This window comes from Falco naumanni, chromosome 13, assembly GCF_017639655.2.
Source record: "Falco naumanni isolate bFalNau1 chromosome 13, bFalNau1.pat, whole genome shotgun sequence".
Taxonomy (NCBI): Eukaryota; Metazoa; Chordata; class Aves; order Falconiformes; family Falconidae; genus Falco; species Falco naumanni.
The window spans coordinates 28,807,461-28,828,691 of record NC_054066.1 but is presented as its reverse complement, the minus strand read 5'-3'; the positions used below and the strand labels follow the sequence as shown (position 1 = coordinate 28,828,691).

Here is a 21,231-nt window from a genome sequence, read left to right as displayed (position 1 = left end):
ACCCCCGCTACCGCCACCCAGGACTCCCAGGACTTCTGCAGACACCTGATTCACCATACTGCGCTACCCCGGGAACCACAACAGGATCCTACACTTCACCTTAGGGTAACTGCTCCTATGCTATCGAAAGCATTGTTTATCTTACTTTATTTAAACCCCCAAATGCCACCGTAGTAATTCTGTCAAGTTTTCAGATTTAAAGACACCAAAATTCCAGAAACTGAACTCTTAAGTGAGGCTGTTATACAAAAAGTAGATGGTTGACAAAGAAGTCACAGTGTGCTCCTGTCGCTGGAATCACGTTCCTGGATTCCATTTTTTACTGACGGAGGTGCACATTCCCAGAAGCAGGCACTGAAGAAATATGCAAAATAAAAAGCACACACACCCCTGAACTAGAGAACAGTAGGCAATTAAACCCTCATGATCCAAGTAGTGAAGACAATCTACATGCTATCACCACTCCCTGCCTCAAGAAAAAAAAAAAAGGAAAAAAAAAAAACCACCAGAAACCCCCAACATTCTCAGTTGTCTGAACATTTCTCATCACCCTATTTTGCATCATTTATTCACCATCAGTATGCTGTAAGTTCGCCTTCACACTAATGCCATTAAAAGCCATTTACTCCCTACCTCCATCCCCCAGAGAGCACATTTTATCTAAATCCCATAGAACAGCACTAATATCCAGCACGCCATGCAGCTTACCACTAATGTCATCAAATTGTTGATTGCTGTTTTGTTACATAACAGCCAAAAAACCCAGGAGAGCACAGACCACAGATGCAGGTCTGGGGGAATTCACAGCCCCAGTCAGGGCCATTCTTAATAATTGTATCTCATATTTTATGCCAGATTTTAATTTGCTTTGCAGCAACTGCTCCAACCTTACAGAACTTTACATTAAGCTTCTTACAGTGGGTTTAATGATAAGCTCCGTGAAGTTCACAGACATGAGATGGCCAATCTCTCACACTTCTGCAAAACTCCAGAAGTCCTTGAGGAAGTCACACACAACTAGCAGAGACCCCAAAGACTGATGCTAGTCCTTGCAAGGCCCAGCTGAAAAGTGCACAGGTATTTCATTTCAGCCTTCAAGACCAGGAGGAATGAAAACAAGCAGCTAAATACAAACAATGACTACTCAAAACAATTTTGAATGGGTTACAATCAATGAAAATCATAAAACCTGAAAAACAACCCATGCTTGTAAATTCACTAAATAAAATGCAAATAAAAAGAGGGGTGAAGCTTGAGAACAAAACCATACACTAGACAGAAGGGAAAATAAAAGCAAAAAAAACTAGCCAAGCAAAATTATCAGCACACTTTTAATGCTTTGTAGGTCTGGGAACTGTTTGGTGTTGTCTTTTTCTCTTTAAAAAAAAACCACAAACAAAACACAAAAACAAGAAGCTGGAATTAGTAGCTTCCAGAAGTTACATTTGAGTACTACAAATTTCATAGTAACTGCTGTTGCAGGCTACTATATTAAAATTGCTGGCTTAATGCTTCTAGGATGTTCAAATTAACTCACTTCCATGTTACAAGCGAAAGGTTTTTGCTATATGCCTTCACCACAGCCGGTCCTTGACAGTAATTATTCTTGCCATGGGAGCACCCAGAGTCCTCTCCCAGACTGAGGCCCCCTCCTCTTTTGCACTTAGAGATCAGAAAGCAACCAGACGCATCAAAACAAAGACCTGACACTACAATATAGTCCCAGAAGAGTTTTAGTGATCCTTAATCATAAGTTTTGTTCCTACAGTGAAACTATCTTTTACAGAGTACTGTGCAATGCAAAAAAATTACTTGCTAGGACAGCACCTTTTTGACAGGGCCTATGAACCCCTTTTGGAGAACTACACTTCAGTATAGCAACTGAAGTCTATGAGAGCAATCCCCGGATAAAAGAGTAATGTGTGTTTTCCACCTCTGGCCAAGGGTACTGGCCTTATGCTAGCTCAGCAGACTTCTAATTATTATTTTCAAGGAATTAGCCCAAATTTCATTCAAGCAGTGCAGCAGATGAACAGATCGTTCTGCAGGTGCAGCTTCTCTGCAGTCCTACCAGACACACTGCTGAAGCATCCTGAGGTCCTGGGTGGTCAGAAGGCTTCAAGACCCCAGTTCTAAGTGTTACCCGTAAAGAAGCACCTTCAACAGGCCACTGCCTGCCAGCACAGAGCCATGAGACTGACTGTGACAGCTTCCAGGGAAATGTTACTGAAATACAATAAGTATCTCTGAGATCTCCCTTTCTTTCTTCAGAAACACACTGCAAAGCTGTTCATTGAGAGCTCTGGTGCCACTGCGACCCAGCATGACTGAGGACTGTAAGTTTTCCAGTAAGACTACGGAATTAGTCCTTTATCAACACTTAAAAGCACAATAACTGAACCACAGACATGGGTAACTGCCAAAACACATTGTCACATCAACAGAGTGAACAAGAACGTAGAATTATTAAACAAGAACAGTTAACAAGCTTGCACATCCTAATCCTCACTGTTGTGCGAGGATCCCTTGGCAGCAAGGGCACAGCAATTGATTACAATGCTACAGAGCAAGTGGAAGAAGCAGCAGAGAAGAATAAATGGGGAGGGCCAGTTTCCACTACACCTGCCAACAAGGAGGATGGGTAGGCAGGTCTGTACACGTTGCTGTGACAGCCTCCATAGCAGGCTTCAAGACAAAGGGCAGAGAGGCATTTGGCTTCTTGGGCAGCATCCTCATCCTGCCATAACCATTTGCATGTTATGTACCAGAGTACAAGACATTGTTCTGAATGTGTGGCCACATCCGCAAAGGAAACCCTAGTGTCTCCCCTTAGCTAGGCAAGCTTTTGCTCAGTTACCAGAAAGGACAGCAATAACCCACCCAGAGGGGCTAAGTCACCTGGGCATGCTCCTCAGCAGTGTTAAGACAGCAGCTCCTCCTTTGAGGCCTCACAGCGACCAATAAAGAACAGTCTGAAAGGCATCCCAGGACCTACACTTCTGGATGCAGAGGTCACAGTGGAAAACAGTAAACCACAATAAGCCATAAGCTCTTTCTCTTCCAGAATCCCTTGTCTGCCCTCTAAAAATCAGTAAGTACATAAAGAAGGGTCATATGCCCGAGAACCAAGCACGTCTTGTTCTAAGCCTGCCTTTGTTGTACAGCATTTAATATCATCCCTGTTCCTTGATCCTTTAGTAATACCCAGGACTTCAGTGAAATACAATTCTCACAACATATTGACCTGGGTCAGATCCCCTCGTTTCCCCTTCCCCCCCGAAGAAAACCCCCACAATGCCATTCCTTTATATCCTACCCCTCCTTAACCTCAACACCACCACTAAAATAGAAAAACCCTACCAGAACACACTTCATAAAGCTTGCTCCTGCCCCTGCACAGGTGGTGTGCAGAGGGTAAACTGCCCCAGCTTCAGCACAAACAGTGAATTCTGCTGTCTGCAGATTTATCAGCAAATGGCAGTATGTCAGAGCAATCTTGGCACCTGCAGAGCATCACAGCCTGGTGAGGGGAATAAATCACAGGGCAGAAGAGCAGCTGTAGCTGCAGGATGGAGCAGGTGGAAGAAGGATCCAGTCCCCAGGACCTGGAACACGCTTGTCACGTTGGGCTGTGACAGCAGCTAGGCAGGAGGGAGCATTGCTTCTCCTTCAGTCTGCCAAAGAAATCCACATCTGGGGCTCGAATAAAGAGTAGGAGGAGAAAAAGCAGAGTGGAACTGAAGGTGGAGTTAATTAACCTTTAAAAGTAATGAATGAAGACTACAGTGCAACTGACGATATGAACTAATTTATTCACACTCCTCAGAAACATCATTTTGCTAAAGACATGTTTATCTGTTCTGTTCTCAAATTACCTTGGTGCAATTCACTGACAGCGAGTCATCTGTGGACAACAAATTGACAGTCTCAAAGACCAAAGCTATTTTGTTACCAAAAATAATGATGTTTTGTGCATCCGAGTTTCATGCTGATCGATGTTTCTATTGGTAACACGAAAATGCCTCCAAACCAGTTATCTGTTATACTACTGAGGATACCAATAACCAGATGCAGAACAGGCACAAATTTCCTCACCTACTGCTGGGTTTCCTTCCTTGCATAAAAAAGTCAGCTTATGGTTTCCCATAACTTTAATTTCAGTCATCCAAGAAGCACAAAATGCTGCCTGCATACTAACAGGCTGTCCTCTAAGACATGAGCTTCTTAAGGGACTACTTCAAAAATGTATGGTAAAGAGGAAAAATACGCACACGCATTTCTTCTTCCAGGTAAGCTCAGTGCTGGAAAAAGCTGCAAACTTGCTTCAGGAAGTTGTGTTCACCAACACCTGGTTGCACACAGCTACTGTATGCCACAACACGGACACCTTTAATGCTGATCCCAACATAGCATTTAGCCATTTCAGTCTTTATCAAAGCAGTGAAAGAGTTACTTTAAGAGTTTAAGTTTATGCCACATAGTTTTAGAAAGACATAGTTCTTCAGCAAACTCTGAGAACCTTTTCAGTTTCACATGATGACAGTATTCTGTAGATTCATTGAAACAAGAGCATATTTAATTCATAAGCACACACACAAAAAGAATACGAAGTAGTTAACAAGCACATAACCTAGTTACTAGTTGGTCTACCCCACCCTTGGCTCTGCAGCAGCAGGTTAGGTATCTCTCATGGAGCCATCAGCATCCAGCTCCAGCATCCTCTGAAACCTCACTGGTGCCATGGAAGGGACCCACAGCGACATTCTTTTCAGGCTGGCAGGTGAGGCATTTCACTTCACAAGGGAACATCCTCAGAGCATACCAAATGACCTTTTAAGCCAAAAGGCTTTAAACCTTTAAAAGCTGCTATATGCAATGCTAATTTATTGTGAGTGCATATAACACCGTGTTAGATTTAAACTATTATTGGAATTAAACCTGTGGAAGACCAACTTTTTCACAGAAGGAGGTTGGTGCCTTCAATACCCACACAGAACAGCATGCTGTTCAGAACTAATTCCTTTACAATCACTTTACTATTCTAGAGTCTATACTTGTTTTACAGGCGCTTGGTTAGATTTAAAGATACAAAAGTCCTGAAGAAGCACTAATCAATGACCTTAAAGAAGGCTGCTGCAACAGTCCCTGTGAATGAAATGCAATTTCATTGCTGTTTCTCTGCCTAGCTGTACTGACTGCAACCTTTGTGTTCTGCTAAAGCAGTAACAACAAGATAACTACAAAGCTCCACGGCTCATCAGCCAAGGACCCAAACCCCATAACCAAGGGAAGTCCATACCCTCCCCCCACGCCAGAGAATCACAGAACGGTTTGATTTAGAAGGGACCTTAAAGCCCACCCTAACTCCCCTTGCCACAGGCAGGCACACCTTCCACTAGACCATGCCCATTCATGTCCCACTGCCAATACCTCTCAGAGCACAAGCACATTTCCTGTTCATGAGGGTTTACAGTCATGTAGGAACTTACAGCCAAACCGCTGGCAGGTGCGGAACCTCTGCTTCCTGCAGGCACTCATCGCGGAGCCAAGTCAGACGGTCGGCCAGCGACAGCACACACAGCACCCACTTGTTCAGTTACCCCTTTATCCAGGCGCTATCGGACAAGCACTCTTACGTGCATAAATTGTGTGAGTGGTGTGATCCTGCTGGTACTGGTGCCAGAAGGCTAAAGTAATCCCCAGCCTGAATAACAGGGAGATCAGGCACCCTGCCTTCTTCCACCATCTAAGTATGTGAATATATTCACGCCTAGAAAATGCCACATCCAAGGGCCACACTTGCGTAGTGCTCTGTCACCCCTCCTGCATGCAGGGGGACCCCAGGAGCCCAGCCTCAACCCCACATGCACGGCTGCAATGCCACCAAAGCGGCCAAACCCAAACCCAAGCGACCCTGAGTTGTACTCACTTCTGCATCCTTTCACCGCTTCCACCCGAGAAACCGTAGTCCTACTAACTGACAAAGGCTAACAAATTTGGCAGTTGCTATTATATCTCGCTAAGGAAAAGGGACTGCAAAATGACCTCAAACAGAATTTCGCCACCAATTACTTTGGTATGAAATGTGTTTGTCTAAACATAGACGTATATTTACACAAGCCTCAAAAATTAAACCTGATGCTTTTCTTCTAGGACTGTTCCAAAACCCCCCTTCAAATAAGTCTCTCTCTCTTAAATTATTAAATGGGGACATATCCATTACCTTCTGCGTCTCAGAAAGCAGATGGAGTAACACCTGGTTGCCTTTACCTAACCATATGCATCAAAGCTTAATGTAGAGTTTTGCGTAACCAAAACCTCCAAAATAAAAATACAGTATTTGGCACTGTAGCATACCAACTCCAACATAGGAGGCCCTTCCCTGAGAGGATATACAAATAACTGATTTTTTATTTAAACAGCCTCAATTTCTTATACAAAAGCTGTGTCTATGTCCAGTAACTTTCCTAGTTAAAAAATATTTATGAAATCATCCATGCTAAAGAAAAAAAAAATATCAGTATATCTCATCCCCAAACGCTGCCCCTCATTTTTTTAATGTACTTCATAGTGGGCAAAATGGTATCTCAAATTTTTAGTGGCTTTAGTTTAGATTAGTTTATTTGTTTTTAAATTATAGATAATCTTGTCAGAAAATGTCTTCTGAACTACCCAATTCTGACAAGCCAGCTCTTCACCGAATGTATTTTGTAAGTTTTTATTTAAAAATACATAACCTAGCATCATTAAGGATGAGTAAAATACAAAAATAAACTTTATCTACCATTATTTCTCCCCTCTACAGCATATACTCCATATCCACTTAAGCAGCTTAAACTAATTACCACTTTCCATCCAGCACTGACTTAAATTGAGCAAAATCAGACATTATAAACTACAAGTTACTGAAGAAAGTTCAAAATGTCTCCCTTTTTTGTATAATCCTTCTACAAATCTTGAAGAGACACATATTTCTCATCTAGTGCTGTTTGATCAGAATTTCACACATCATTTGCATACGTGTTACAGTATTTATAAGTGCTAGTAGAAAAAAACCACAGAAACTCTTTTCCATAGAGAGCTATGCCACAGCTAAATGACCAATAGATGAAAAGCTCAAGAATAGGGTTTTTTAAAGGCAAATACACTTGTAATAATTTAAGATAAAGCACAAGTGCAGTTTATCCATATCATAGGAGCAGTATCTCACATACAATCCACATGTTTTCATGGAGAAAAGTATTTTCAAGTCAATAACAAAACACCACGTTTTCCTCTTCAATATTCAGGAATAGAGATAGATATATACATTTTTCATGCTAATAGTGTCCACATAAATACTGTATGTAACTTACCAATCACAAGGATAAAGTTACCTGATTTTTCTATAAGCACTTCCCAGAAACGTTATGAGCTCTTCCTATAGTAATTCCCAAACTCAAACATCCTTACCTTTTTCTGGACTTAAATTTTTATATACTTCAAGGTCTGCCATTAAATTTGTAACTCATGCATTATTGGTGAGTAGAATAGAAATTCTCACTGCAGGAAATCCTCAATTTAATCTTCATTTCTCCAGAGCTAAAACGTTTGGAAAGCAATCCTTAGAAGTACAGGAGAACATTGCCAGCACTGCTCTTTACGAGGAATAATGAAATCTTCATGATCCATAACGCAGAGACAGGAAAACACAAATCCAGAGACAATACTAGGCAACTTTCTTCAAAACCAAAAAGCACAGCCTAAGAAGGAAGCTGGAAGCATCTGCTCTGTGCTGCTGCTGCTCTGGGAATGCAGGAGCAGCAACTACTTTTGGTACGAGACGTGCATGCATAGCACAGCGATTAAGATGCTCCAGGCATTAAGCGTTTGTAACGCCTGGGAAGAAGAGCTCTACAGGCAAGTGCAAGAAAATCCTGCTGGCACCTAGGGAGGCCAGTCAGGAACGGATTACCATACTTCTGTTAAAGAATGGGAGAGTGACGCAGGGTGAATGCAGAAGAGAAAAACCATCCTCACTCCAAAGTAACTCCCAGCATCTGCAGCCACGAGATTCTGCGAGGCGGAAGGAGAGAACCTCTGTGGACCACACGCCTTTCCCCTAGGTTTTCTGCCCCCTCCTCCTGTCTGTCACTAACTTGAGGGGAAACAGCCATTCTGCAGAATCAGGCCAGTTAGAGTACAAAGCATGCAAATGGTTCAGTCTGTGCATCACTGAGCATTTGATTTCATAAGAACAAGTAGTCTCCTGTGAGATGATGAGCACTAACTCTCCCAGTAGCTATAAAAAAAAATAAATAAATCACCATGCTACTGGCTAAATACCATGCTTGTTTAAGCAACTCAGTGATACTGAAATCAGTAGGTTTATAGTCAGTGTGGAACAATGGGCAGAAAACATTCAGACTTGCATAGATTGCACGCACTTACGACAGAGCCCAAGGGGACACAGTGCTGGTAAGTATGGCAAGAATAAAGTACGCTCCATATATAATGCTTCGCATCTCTGATTTATTGCATTTTCTAATTGTTTCACTATTCAGCTAGCTTTTACACAGTGACATTTACATCAGCACACCAAAGGAATCCCCTGCTGTATTCTCAAAGATTGTGACAGCAATAAAAGAGGACAGAATTTGTCTAGAGCACACTAGGAAAAAGTTACGTGGTAGACAGTGTGACTGAGAAGGGGGAAAAATAAAACAAAAAACACCCTCTTAGTTCTACGTGCCTGTAGAACTTCAGTGAGATGGGAGACAAGATACAAGCTGAGTTCACACATTTTGCTTACTAAGAAATCATTATTTCTTATCTGTGGCTAACACAAATAGTAAGACTTCCCATAGTCAGCACATCACTATAGATTGCAGCACACTGCAAGATATGTGTGGACTATATCTAGCAACCTATAAAATGAAACAACCCTCCAGACCCACTGTAGGATTGTTCTTGGCTGCACTCGAAGTTTGTGCTTCTAATCACGCTCTCAGCTGAGGATGCCACTCATGGCAGAAGCCATGCTCTGCAGAGAGAAGCGTCACTCATCCTCAGTTATAACAAGGGAAATGGGACAGCCACAACTTTACTGCACCAACGGGTTCACACTTCCATTCACAAGATTAATGGATGAAGTCTTCACTCTGAAGACCCTAAAGAGTTATCAATACTTTTACATTCAAATGAGTTGATGTGTTATAGCTGCAATTCAAAAACAAAACATAAACTTCACCACTCTGTAGTTTAATGCTCAATATAGCAGATGCACTTGATAATGTAAGTGCACACTCCTGTCGTTCCATTAACGAGAGGAGCTATACACAAGCATCTTTAACACCAAAGCTGCTCTGTAAGAAACCTTGTCCAATCATCAATACATTCCTTATTATTTTGTCTTCAAAGTAAAGCTCATTTTAAAAAACAGAAGTGCTTGAATGCTGTATGGCTTTAGAAATTAGAGCATGCTGCATGGGTTAGCAAGAACATTAGAGTAGACATTCGAAGACTTGTGTATAATTCAGAAGACATATGCCAAATGGTATGAAAATACTTCTAAGTTTATTCAACTTAAAAAAAAAAAAAAATCACCATGACAACTCTTCACTGACAAGCCAGGTTTTGCATTGAATCCCCAGCCCTGTCAGCATCAAATCTGAAACTGGTGCATCCTTGAAGACACACTACATCAGAGTTTGACTGTCTGCAAAGGGAAAAGTCAAAAGACAACTAGTTCACTTTATACCATCTGACACTACACCTACAACTTACTTAAGCAGTGGCCAAGCAACCCTCACATCTTCCAGTTTGCTTTGCTTTCACATGCATCCCCTGTTCTCAGAGGGACCACAGCACTCTGCGGAGCCACAGCACGCAAAGTTCTATCAAAGTCTCAGAGCTGATGGTGACAAGCAAGCTTTCCAAATATGAAATTGTTATTCTGTTATCTGCATTTGACTAACACCAATGATCACCATAACACAACTGTACATATTGACAACAGTCACTACTGTTTCCAAGGTATTGTGCAATCCCTAGATAAGGTTTGGCAGGAAAGGTAACAGACTCACTTGTATGCCTATTTTTCCTACTTACTCTTTCTTGGGAGACCTTTGCCAATGCCTTGCATGCTTAAAAGTCTGGGTTTTTTCAACCTTTTACACTGGTTTCAAGAAACACGTGAACTATCCTCCAACTCTCATCTCACCAATAGCTTTTAACAATTCCAGCTACAAAAGCAGTAAAATGTATTTAAAAGATGTTCATTCACTCAAAATCCATCTCCCCCAGGCTAATATTATTTTCTAGCCTTCTTAATTTGCTGTTCAAAGAAAAAGTTCTGTTGTTGAACCACTGAAATTATTTTGAGTACCTCTGTACAGGTACAAAGTAGTATCAAAGCGCTGTCCCTGTAATTTCACTAAAAAAAAGGGGATTTAAAGCTTTCTTGTAGTATCTGTAAACTGTAATTCTTCTCCTATGCATAGTTACAGATATGTTTTCATTTAAAATACACCATGGTTCAGCTCACAGCTTCTGGCTGAGATGGGGGAAGTGTGGCCTGTTTTGTGCAATGCCAGAGGGACAAAGTGGTGCTGGCTTGTCTTGGGGTATAATTGCAACAAAAAATTGCAACCAACACCAATATTTTTAGCTCCCTGGAAGAAAAGATAGATTAAACCTGCCACCGAGGCACTCCCAGCTCATCCATGCAAGCAAATAGCCCACAGGATAACCTAGCAACATTCCCACAGCAAAACGGGTAACCAACAGGACAGACAGACAGCTGCAGGAATTGCTGTGCTCAGGCCTCTCCTCCCCAGGCAGCTCAAGTCTGTTGGGCCACAAAAGCAGCTAAAGAGTCCCTTGAAAAGCATGGAAGATACATGTATGCCATGTAAATCTGAACCGGTAATTTGAGGGTAAAAAATCCGGCCTCATGCTTGCTGCTGTAGGTTGGATGGGATGCGGACAGGCCCCCCAGGGCTGTACCCACACCAGCTCACACAGGGGTCCCCTTCAAGGGCAGACAGCCCCGCGCTGAGCAGGGCTGAGTGACCACGGCCCAAGGTATCTGCTGGACAACTGGCTGTGGTGCAGCCCTGCCCGTGCCCTGAGACACTGGAGACTGCCTTCCCCGCCTCCCCCCCGCCCCAGCCTGGCAGCACCTGAACTTGCCAGTGGTATCAAGCAGCTGCTGCATCCCCATTCACAATTAAAGAAAAATGCATTACCAAAAGTGTCAGCCTTTGCCAAATTGCCAAAAATGAAAGTTTTTGAATAGTAAAAACCATACCTCACAAGGCTTAGATTACTGGACAGACACACAACAGTGCAAGTTCTACTGCAAAGTATTCATTTTCCAATAAACGAGAATATGATTTAACTAATAGTTTTGAAATTACAGTATCAGAAGAGTATTAGTTTTCTGGCTCATTGGTTTTTCCTTTTTCACTGTCAAAATCACTGGAAACTGGTACAAAGACTAATTCTGCTAAAGAATAAGAAAAGCTGATTAAATAATTTCTACCTCTTACAGTAAATAGATAATGAAATAAGATGACAACATCTCCATATTCATCATCCAGATTTAATCTTAGACCTAAACGTAATACAACCTCCTCCTGAAAAGTCAGCTAGCAATGAATAAAACTTTATATTGGCTGCATGAAAAACTTGTCATTTTTATCAGATTAAAGCTTTATCAACTCTACTCGTTTGTCATTAATGAAGACACGGTTCTTTGGAAAGCTGACAAATATACAAAAATGGAAAGGAAAAAACACTTGGCATTAGAACTGAACCACCTGATACACTGGCTTGAGACACATCCCACACGTGAAGCTCCTCATTTCAACGAAGGATGCATCTAGTGATAGTCAGAGGGTTCTTAAAGGTAGTTACACATTCAAAGCACTAAGATGCAGTTTCTTCAGGCATTTTAAGTATTCTTTAATCTATGTGAACTTTAATAAATAAATTCTTTAATGCCCTTGCACATACACTTTCAGTTATATCTGGTTGTCTCAAGGAATGAATTGTGATCATTGTGCTACCTAAATCAGGATATAAACCAAAATATAAATTACTGCACTATTAATTTGTCCTGCTTTCCATGCATCATTATAAAACTCAAATTGAAACTGACTATTAAGATATAAACCTACATGTGGCACCTTCAGCACTGTAGCCTCAAGCATAGGGCTTGCATGAGGCTTCAGCAGAACCAATTATAAAGCACTGTCCATCAGCAAACATCAAACCTAACACATACACGCAATTCAGCAAAGATTTAATATTGTTCCTTCAAAAGTCTTGTGCTCTAAATAACCCAAATAGACCATTTTACTGCATAACAAGTAAAACACAATGCATTTTATGTTCCCATTCATGTGGCACAAGTTTAAGATCACTGAAGCAAAAAAATCCTAAAAACTTGCACAAAAGCTTAGCTCCGCAGACTGAAACGAATGGAAAAACACTGCAATAACACCTGCCATAAGCAATCTCTTATGAAGCTGTCCAAAACTTGTTGTGTAACAGCAGTAGGTGTTCATCTGTCTATATATGTTTTTTATATATATATATATATAAAAAATAAAGGTGGTATACAATCGCATCCATTACATTTGGGAAATCTTCGAGATGATCTCTTAAAATAAGCAATTGCCTTGGACTAAGTGTCTCTCTCTCCCCCTCCCTCCCCGTCTCGCCCCCAACTTGGGATGTATACAAGAAGGCAATTTGCAAGAACCTTTTGAAAGATGAGATGGATATTCCTGAAACAAGAGACACTAAATGCACATGCAGGAATCCAGATCAGCAGTCAGCAATTTCCCTCGCAAGTTTGCTAGTGGCTGGGACAGACAGCTCGCTGCACATTGTCAAATGGCAAAATAATTACTAAAATATATAATTTACTTAGTGCCAGCTCGAGACAAATGTTTGAGTGGCCTATCTCAAAGTGCCATTTGAAGTGGAAGTGCCAATATTCATGGCAGCGCTGTGCCAAAGCTGTGCTGCAGTGGCTCAGGACCTTGATATTCAAGTGTAGAATGAAGTTCCCATTCCTGCTGCTTTCCCTTTCCCAGGGGCAGAAGAAAGTGTTATTATCACAATGCTCACCCATTTCCTCAGTAAGGTGTTAGAAGACAGACATTCAAAGCTACCAAAATGCCTAACATGACTTCAGTACCTGTCTGCTTTACAGCCTTGGCCCTTGGTTCAGTACATCCAGTCAATGGTCTTTCCAAGGTGAAGTAACCAAGCAACCAAACCTGCTCCATGCATGACAGTCTGAGTGTGGCAAGACTGCATGAAATTACTGTTTCCCTTCAAGCAGAAGGTTTACACCAATCAACATGAATTTTGGAGTTAATTCCCACAGATGGTCACAAGCATGAATAAATTCCGAAAAACTTTAGAAATAAAAACTTAGCAGATGTAAACTTAATAAACATAGTTACCTAGATGCATCTTCTAGCTGGGGAAGCACTTAATGTTGCTGACTGGCAGCACTGGGAGCGAGTCCCACAGCAAGGGTTATTACACACTCATTGCTTGCTTCACCCACCCACACACACACACACTCTTTACACTTCTAGCCCCAAACATCTGCTAGGAAAGTAGATGGATGTTTGGTCTGAAAATACAGCCATTCCTACATTGTTATTGCCAGCAAACAAACCAAATATGATCCACAGCTTGAAAAACCTGAGAAAATTAAAAAAACCTTTTACCAAGCCTGAAGGCATGATGTACTTTGTGTTTTTGGCACTGTTTGCAACAGGAAGGAAAAGAAACTGGGTTCATCAAGTCCTCAAGGCTATTCTGAACATTATAATTGCTTATCTGCTCTATTCTACAGAAACTGCTAAAATAGCTTAAACCTAGATCTGTCTTGAGTTTGTTATTCTCTGTGTGCACACACACAGTGCTGTATCTCGCTGTTACTGAAGAAAACTGACATTTTTGCTTCTAGGCAGATAAGACTCCCTAGAGTGCAAGCCACAGCAGCAGCCTCCACTTCTGTAACCAAAAATTTCAGACATAAACAGATCACAATTTTAATACCCTCCAAATGCAGCTATTAGCAGCTTTTCCTAATAAAAGTATGATAAATCCTTAAGCAATTTTGATATAGTACTTAGGCATTACACATATGAATGTTCAGTCATTAGTCAAAGATAACCCATTTCAGCACTGTAGAAAGGCACACAGTTGTGTATCAGTACTTGCCTAACAACACTTATCTCAAAGCATCATTATAACGCAGTAGAGCGGCCTCATCTGTGTACAGCAGCATTTTCCAGAATGAAATGGAAACACTGCTGTTTGTATTTGCTGTTCACTGTACACAAGAATTGAATTGGGACCACTTAAATAGTTGTCCAGCCTTATATTCACAGTAGTCAATATATTGCTTGCTACTAATTACATTTGCAACTTCAGAGCAAGAGCACAGATAGGATGCTTTAACAACTTTTCCAAACCTTACCAATTTCCACCTCAAAGCACATTATTTTTTCCTGTGTCTATTTAGATACACATGGACAATTTTCCATTTGCTCCTGTACCAATTTTCGCCATCAGTTCAAATAAGCCTTTTCTTCCCTATGGTTTCCTTTCACAATGCACGTATAGTCAGCAGTCACATCCCCTCTCAATCTCTGATTTTCCAAGCTAAACAAAACACATTCATCTCATTTCCACTTCTGTCGTCCTCTCTGCCTGTTCCAGAGCTCCCTTTGCTCGAATACTACTGACTAAAACTACATTAGGCTGGGCCGTGCAGCACTAACACCTTCATCTCACTCCACAACACTCAAAATTGCATCTGCCATCACTAATGCATCACGTGAGCAAGGTGCTGTCCTCCTGTTGTTATCTTACATGCTTTGTCCTCTACCACCTCCTCGCTTACAGCTGATGGTCTCCCACATTGGAGCAGAAGCATTCACTGCTTGTCTTCTAAGCGACCTTCTTTGACATTCACACAGAGGCACCATGCACTCCAACAGGTTATACCTGCAGTGCTGCAGCCTCATTTGGGTGTTTCTGCTCTAAGTTGGGGGGTGTGGAGTGTTCTCCTTTGGTTGGTTTTGGGGTTTTTTTTGTGGTTTCTCTGTCCTTTTATTTTTTCTTACACAAAACGTTTAAATTATTGCAAATAAACACAGAGCTTCAGCATTCTTATTTATGCAGTCCACAAGAGTTTCTTACATTTAAACACCTCACCTGAAGGTGAACAAATGGAATACTATCTATTCAGGTTCTTAAAGCAATGCAGGTCCCAGAAGCGTATGAAAGAAACACCAGAGATAAACACAGTTGAGCAGCAAAGTTTATATTGTGTGCCTCTGTAGACACCTCTAGTCCTGAAATCTCTAGGGAGAAAGATGTTCCTATGCTTTTTCAAATGATGCAGCGGGATATTTTTATCTCACTGGCTTGCACCTGAGGTGCAACAACTCTTCCAGATTACAGGTTCAATTACAGATAATAACCTGCCACTGTAATGTGACCTTCCAGGCAAGCCTGACACAACTGAATTAGTCCATTGCTCTGAAGGAAAGAGTGCAGTTTAGGTAATATGAGCAAGACTGAATTAACATGACATCCTACCAAGAGCAGTCAAGTCTCTATTGACAGAGGTCTGGAAAGAGGTGGAGAGGCCAGAAGACAGAAATTAGAAACTAAAGAGAGAGAACTAATTACAAATCTTTTATTTAAATTTCATTTCCATAACTGTATTTCTGAGAGAACTTAAGAAAAGATAATTGGCATAAATAACTAATAAGATAAGTACGGACAGCTACTTTCAGAGCTGCTGAGACAAAATCAGCTATTTGCTGAGCATGTCACAGCTTCTTTCTGTTTAATGATTACAGAATATAAACATCCATAAATGTAAAAAAATAAGCTAATCAACAGCTCTGTGTGCTTTTTCCCTGAAAAGCCACACTCAATATCAGAATATAAAACTATAATAGTAATATTTACAGAAATATCATGAAAACACTACATAAGTTAGAATTAGTAGATACTAGAGCTGGACACATACAACCCAAACACTGAAGTGTCAGCAAATCACAAGGGGTTGGATCACAGTTCCTTCCCTGCTAACAGACAGTACCCTTCCCATGTAGAGTTCACATTGGATTTTCTTTCCTAATTTCCCAGTGGTGTAAAAGAAAAGTTCTAAACAAGTACAATTTCCTTATGTCTGCTAGAGAAAATATGGTCTCAGAGACAGGTAAGTCCCAATTCGGTTGTTTGGCATTCACTTCGTCATGCAAATGCCAGAAGTTCACTGTTCAGTCCCACTTGGGTCTCTCTGAAAGAGGCAAGGAGGATGGGTGAATCGTTAAGGAACGGAGGCAAGCACCCAAGCCCACTCACCCCCACCCACCCCACTACCCTTTGTCAGGACCTACAGCATCAGAAGGCTCACTGACAAAAAGCAAATCCTTAAAAAGCTCCATCAACTCTTTTATCTGCATCAGCATAGTCCCATAGGAAATCAACTTCTCCCAAGCATCAGGAGCAACGTGCTAATTCCTAGGGACATTCATAAGTCTCCTTATGTCATGCTGTTGGGAACTGCCGCCTCTGTCACTGTCCAGCAGGGATGTCAGCTCCCTCCATCGACTTGGAGCGAAAGTAACTGTCACGGCAGTGTCTTGCTTAGGTTGGAGAAAAAAATGGGAAGCCCTGAAGGGTTCTGCCAGGGAACAATAATTAATCCTGTCTGGTCATGAAAGACAAATAAATTAAGCCATAGAAACTGTCTGGTTCCTGCTAATTATGTCTTCTACTTCAGATGATTATCAGTTTGCAGACTCATCACTCAATAGCTGTTCATGGATTCTGGAATTTGTGTTAATGGATCATTATCAGTCCTTCGCACCATTAGCAAGATAAAGACATCGTGCTGCTCAAAAAAACCACCATCTCAAGTCACAGAGTATGGATCCGGCTTTTTCTTTCACTTGGTCTGGAATAGCAAAACTGTAGCAGATATGCATCCAAAACATAGCTGCCCCAGTTACACACTCATGTCAGAGAGCAGACTGTTGCCTGGAGAGAAGTGTGATTAACGGGCACTAACCAAAACACTGCAAGAGTGCTCAGACTCAGCAAAGGGGGACCTGGGTGAAGACATGGGAGACCACTCTCTCCTTCCACAGTGCCAAAGAGAGCTCAGAACGAACATAAGCCCACCAAAATCAGAGGGACTGCACAACTGTCCTGATAAATCCTAGAAGCGAATATCAGTTTCGTTTGAGAAGCAATACAGTTCTGCCTGGAGATGACAGGTTCACCAATGACAGATTTGTGAACCATCTTCCCTGTAACGCATGTCCCAAATGCAGTGCACAGATGAATTAATATGACAATGCCGCTGTCAAACTGACTTACAGAAAAGTTATTAACATTATTCTGGTGTCCCAAATAGAACTAGCAGTGCCTGTGGGCAAGAAAATGCACTACAGGGAAAAATGGTGGTGTCTCTGAACAGGCTTTCATTAAAAAGATGCACAAATTGACAGATGATTAATTCTCCCACTAACCATTAGCTTCATTGATGGTGGCATAATCACAGGGACAAAAACACAGATGCAGTCAGGTTTACAGTGAGTCACATCATAGTTCTGTAAGCTGCAAAGTTCCCCAGCTTCCTGACAAATACAGTGAAAATGGAGATGTAGGCCCTCTAGGGAAAAAAAAAAATTACCTTTGCTTTTGAAAAAGATGAGCATTTCTACCTTTAATTTATAGGCATTCCATTTTGCTGTTATTAACAGTACTGTAAATCTACCCTGAAGTGACAGTTTTTAATCACTGACCTCAAAGGGAATAAGGAATACAAAATTTGGGCCTCAGAAACAACATTAGAGAGTCATTTGCCCCATAGGACAGGCAGGGGTCCAGCTGCCTTGTGAGACTAGACCTGTAGGAGTCTGCTTCAGGCAGGAATGGCTCCCAAATCCTGGTGGTCCCTCACTCACTGCAGGAGCACGGGCTGACCTCAGCACTGCTCCTTACCCTATGCCAAAGGGTAAAGGTACCCTGCAAAGGGAGAGAAACCTGTGCGTAGAGTGCATGCACTCTCTAGTTAAATTTTAAGCATTCAAAATTAAATTCTGAAGTCTTTAATATCAAAATGTCTTCATAGTATTTCCCAATTTTGCTGTTGGAAGGACACTTCAAGAACCAAATGATCATAGCATGTAATATAATGACAAAAGACTAAGATGTGAGGGGTTCATAGGGGACTAATGAGGAATCACTGTTAGGCATCTGTTTTGCACAAACGTCTCATCAATGCTTGGAGGTCAGGCTCTTTCTGACACTTTCAATTCCTCCTCGCTAGAAGCAGAAGGAATGCATACCTGCAGATTTCGCTGGAGTTCTAGAAATGCCTCAGGAGGCAACACTTAAATGTAAGGCAGCATCAGACCGTGTGAACACAATCAACCCATTTCACTGCAAAACACAGTCGCCATCCACACCCAGAGCAACTCTGCCCGCTGCTCTGCTCTTCTCCAGGCGCTAATGCTTTAGTTAGCGCTCGGGCTCAGTTCCCCTGAGCACCTGCCCGTCGGTGCCTCCACCCCGAGGGACGGGGAGGGGGCGCGGGCCGCTCCGCCTGTCCGCAGCCGCGGCGCGCCGCCGGGACCCCGCACCGGCAGCACCGGGTACGCGGGGCGCTCCTGCAGCGCCCCCTGGCGTGCCCGCGCGGCAGCACCGGTAACCGGCCCGTGCTCCCCCAGCCGCCAGCACCGCGCTACGGGGGGCCGGCCCCGGGCACCCCACCCGCAGAGCAGCCGCCGCAGCGGGTCCCGGCCAGCCCGGCCTGCACACCCGCTCCCTGCCACCGTATGGCACAGGCACGGCCGCAGCAAGGCCGGCGCAGCACCGACCGCTAACTCACCCCAACAAGGTATACACAGAGATTTCAGTGGCCACTGACAGCAGGAAACACAAGAAGCCGAAAATATGAGAAAACCTGCAACTTACCATGAAATACACCATTGTCCGCTAGGAAGTGCCTGCAGTACTGCAGACAGCTTTTCTTATCCAGACTCCAGTAACTCATTGTAAGATGACTTTCTGCTCACCATCAAAAGCGGTGACCCTACAAAGTGAAACAGAAGATGGATAATCATGAGTTAATTTACAAGAAATGCACAACTACCGCAAGCACTATAGGGGTATTTATTTGTGCCCTTCATGCAAAATAGTTCACTAGCTTCATGCAAAGCATTACAACAAGCACAGTCCTTCACTTTCCAAATGTGCCCGTTTCCAAGGTCATGCAGGCGAAGGGTGCAGGCAGATCACTCAGACCGAGCTAGAGACAGACTGCCAGCAATGCTTACAACCAGCAAGTTTAAGACAGCTGAGGTGAGCCCACCCTACCCAGCAGTTGCTGCACCCGCGCCGGGTGCCTGTTGTTACTATCAAACCCCACAGCCCCTGCAGGCTATCACAGGGCCACGGAGAGATGATCAATTTAATCTATGTCATGAAGCTGCCCCATATTTAACAAGCTACAGACACATCAGACAGCACCACAAAACTGTAAAACCTCCCCAAGTGAAGGTTATTAAAAGATGTGTATCAAAGGTAATTACCTCCTGATTTTAGACCACAGAGCTGCATTGTGTGGACACAGAGCCCCCAAGCACTCCCCCTGCATCAGCGCACCCTTGCCCTGGGCAGACATTCACCCATGGGGGCTCGAGATGAACTCTGCTGGGGACAGGCAGCTCAAGCAGCTCCTTTGAGGAGGTGCAGTTACATTAGTGACGCAAAATTAGTGTCCTCCACCTGTAAGGGATCCAGGCTTTGCACAGGGAGAAGATACTCTCAGTTCAGAGCGCAAGTTCTACCCAGTACAGAAGCACAGGATAAATTGTCTATGTGCTTTACCATCTTTCCTGCCTGCCCTATGACCCCATTATACAGCTAAGCACTGATGGGACCAAACAGCATGAGTGGGAGCAATACCCTTCCTGGCAAACACCACCAGCCGAGGACAGCCCAGAGCACAACCAGAGCCTGAACGCTCCCCCCTTGATGGCTGCCTGAACCAAGCGTCTTTATCCGCAGGCACAAACAAGCCCACAATGCTGCACAAGAGGAAGACTGGGATTCATCCCTGAAGCACTGCACTCTTTTCAGAGGCAGACTGCAGAGAATTCCCCTGAGACCACAGCAGACAGCCAGCAACCCTTCCCTGCACGGGTCCGTGCTGGCCCCTGCCTTCCCTGCTCACCTGCCAGGGCTGAGGCTCCCAGCACTGGCACAGGATGAGTTTTGCCTCCAACACCAGCAGCATAAGAGACAAGCCCATCAAAGTATTCATGGCTAATTTGCCAGAGGTGCTATCACCAATAAGCACTGGGAATGGAGAGCAGTCTTTTTGGACACAGGCCCCAGAGTTTCACTGGAGCAAGCCCCCTGATAGCCAGTTTTTCTTGGATCCAGCCAATAATATTTATAAACCAGTTAAAAGGGAAATGCACAGCAAGCCAGCACAAAACAAAGACCAGCCAAGCGAGGGCAAAGCAAGTGGCTGAAGCCAATCACTGACAATGAGGTGAAAAACAACCCCCTCTCAGCCCCGGGAGCCTTTCCATCACAGCCACTGGCTGTTCCACTGCCACAATCCGGGACAATAGGAACCATCAGAACAATTATTTTTAGAGACCTAAACAGTAGAAGTTAACTCATTAATAAGCTGGTGGTTATAACTCAAGACAAGGCTGTATTTGTTAGAGTCATTTCATTGAACTTCCAAAGGATTTCACCCTTTTGTTTTGCAAGTTGGACCTTGCAAAAATCCATCCCACCCACAGGTCTTATTATGCACAGTTAGAGTTACAGCCAAACAAACCAGCATTTCATATTTCTTTGACATTTGTTGCTGGAAAACAAAACAAAACTAAAACCCCATGGACTCCTTGATCTTCTGACACCCAGACACCGAATCCTTCTCCCTTTGCTGTTTTATCAAGTTCAAGACTCTTGTTTCAGCAATCCAGATACGGCATCCTCTTACAAGCTCACTTTGATCTCCCATTTTATCTCCCTCCCACCTTCACTCTGGTCAACCCAGCTGCTTTCTCACCCACACTCGGCACAAAACAATTCCAACTGTCTTTATCCAAGCAAACCACTAGCAGGATGTAAGGACACTGCCACTCAAGCTTCCTCATAAAACTACTG

At 42.9% G+C, this 21,231-nt stretch overlaps 1 protein-coding gene across 4 annotated transcripts in view; it reads right to left on the bottom strand.

The window, feature by feature from the left end:
* Positions 1 to 21,231, bottom strand: part of PLCH1 (phospholipase C eta 1) — an 85,595-nt gene that overhangs the window by 51,832 nt on the left and 12,532 nt on the right. For 3 of the 4 annotated variants that reach the window (XM_040613390.1, XM_040613393.1, XM_040613389.1), the window contains one exon: positions 19,018 to 19,135. In XM_040613390.1, coding sequence (XP_040469324.1) covers positions 19,018 to 19,096 — 79 coding nt within the window. In that variant the 5' untranslated portion in view covers positions 19,097 to 19,135. Of the gene's footprint in view, positions 1 to 7,452; positions 8,116 to 19,017; positions 19,136 to 21,231 lie in introns of those variants that run through there. The other variant, XM_040613391.1, reaches the window with a different exon arrangement.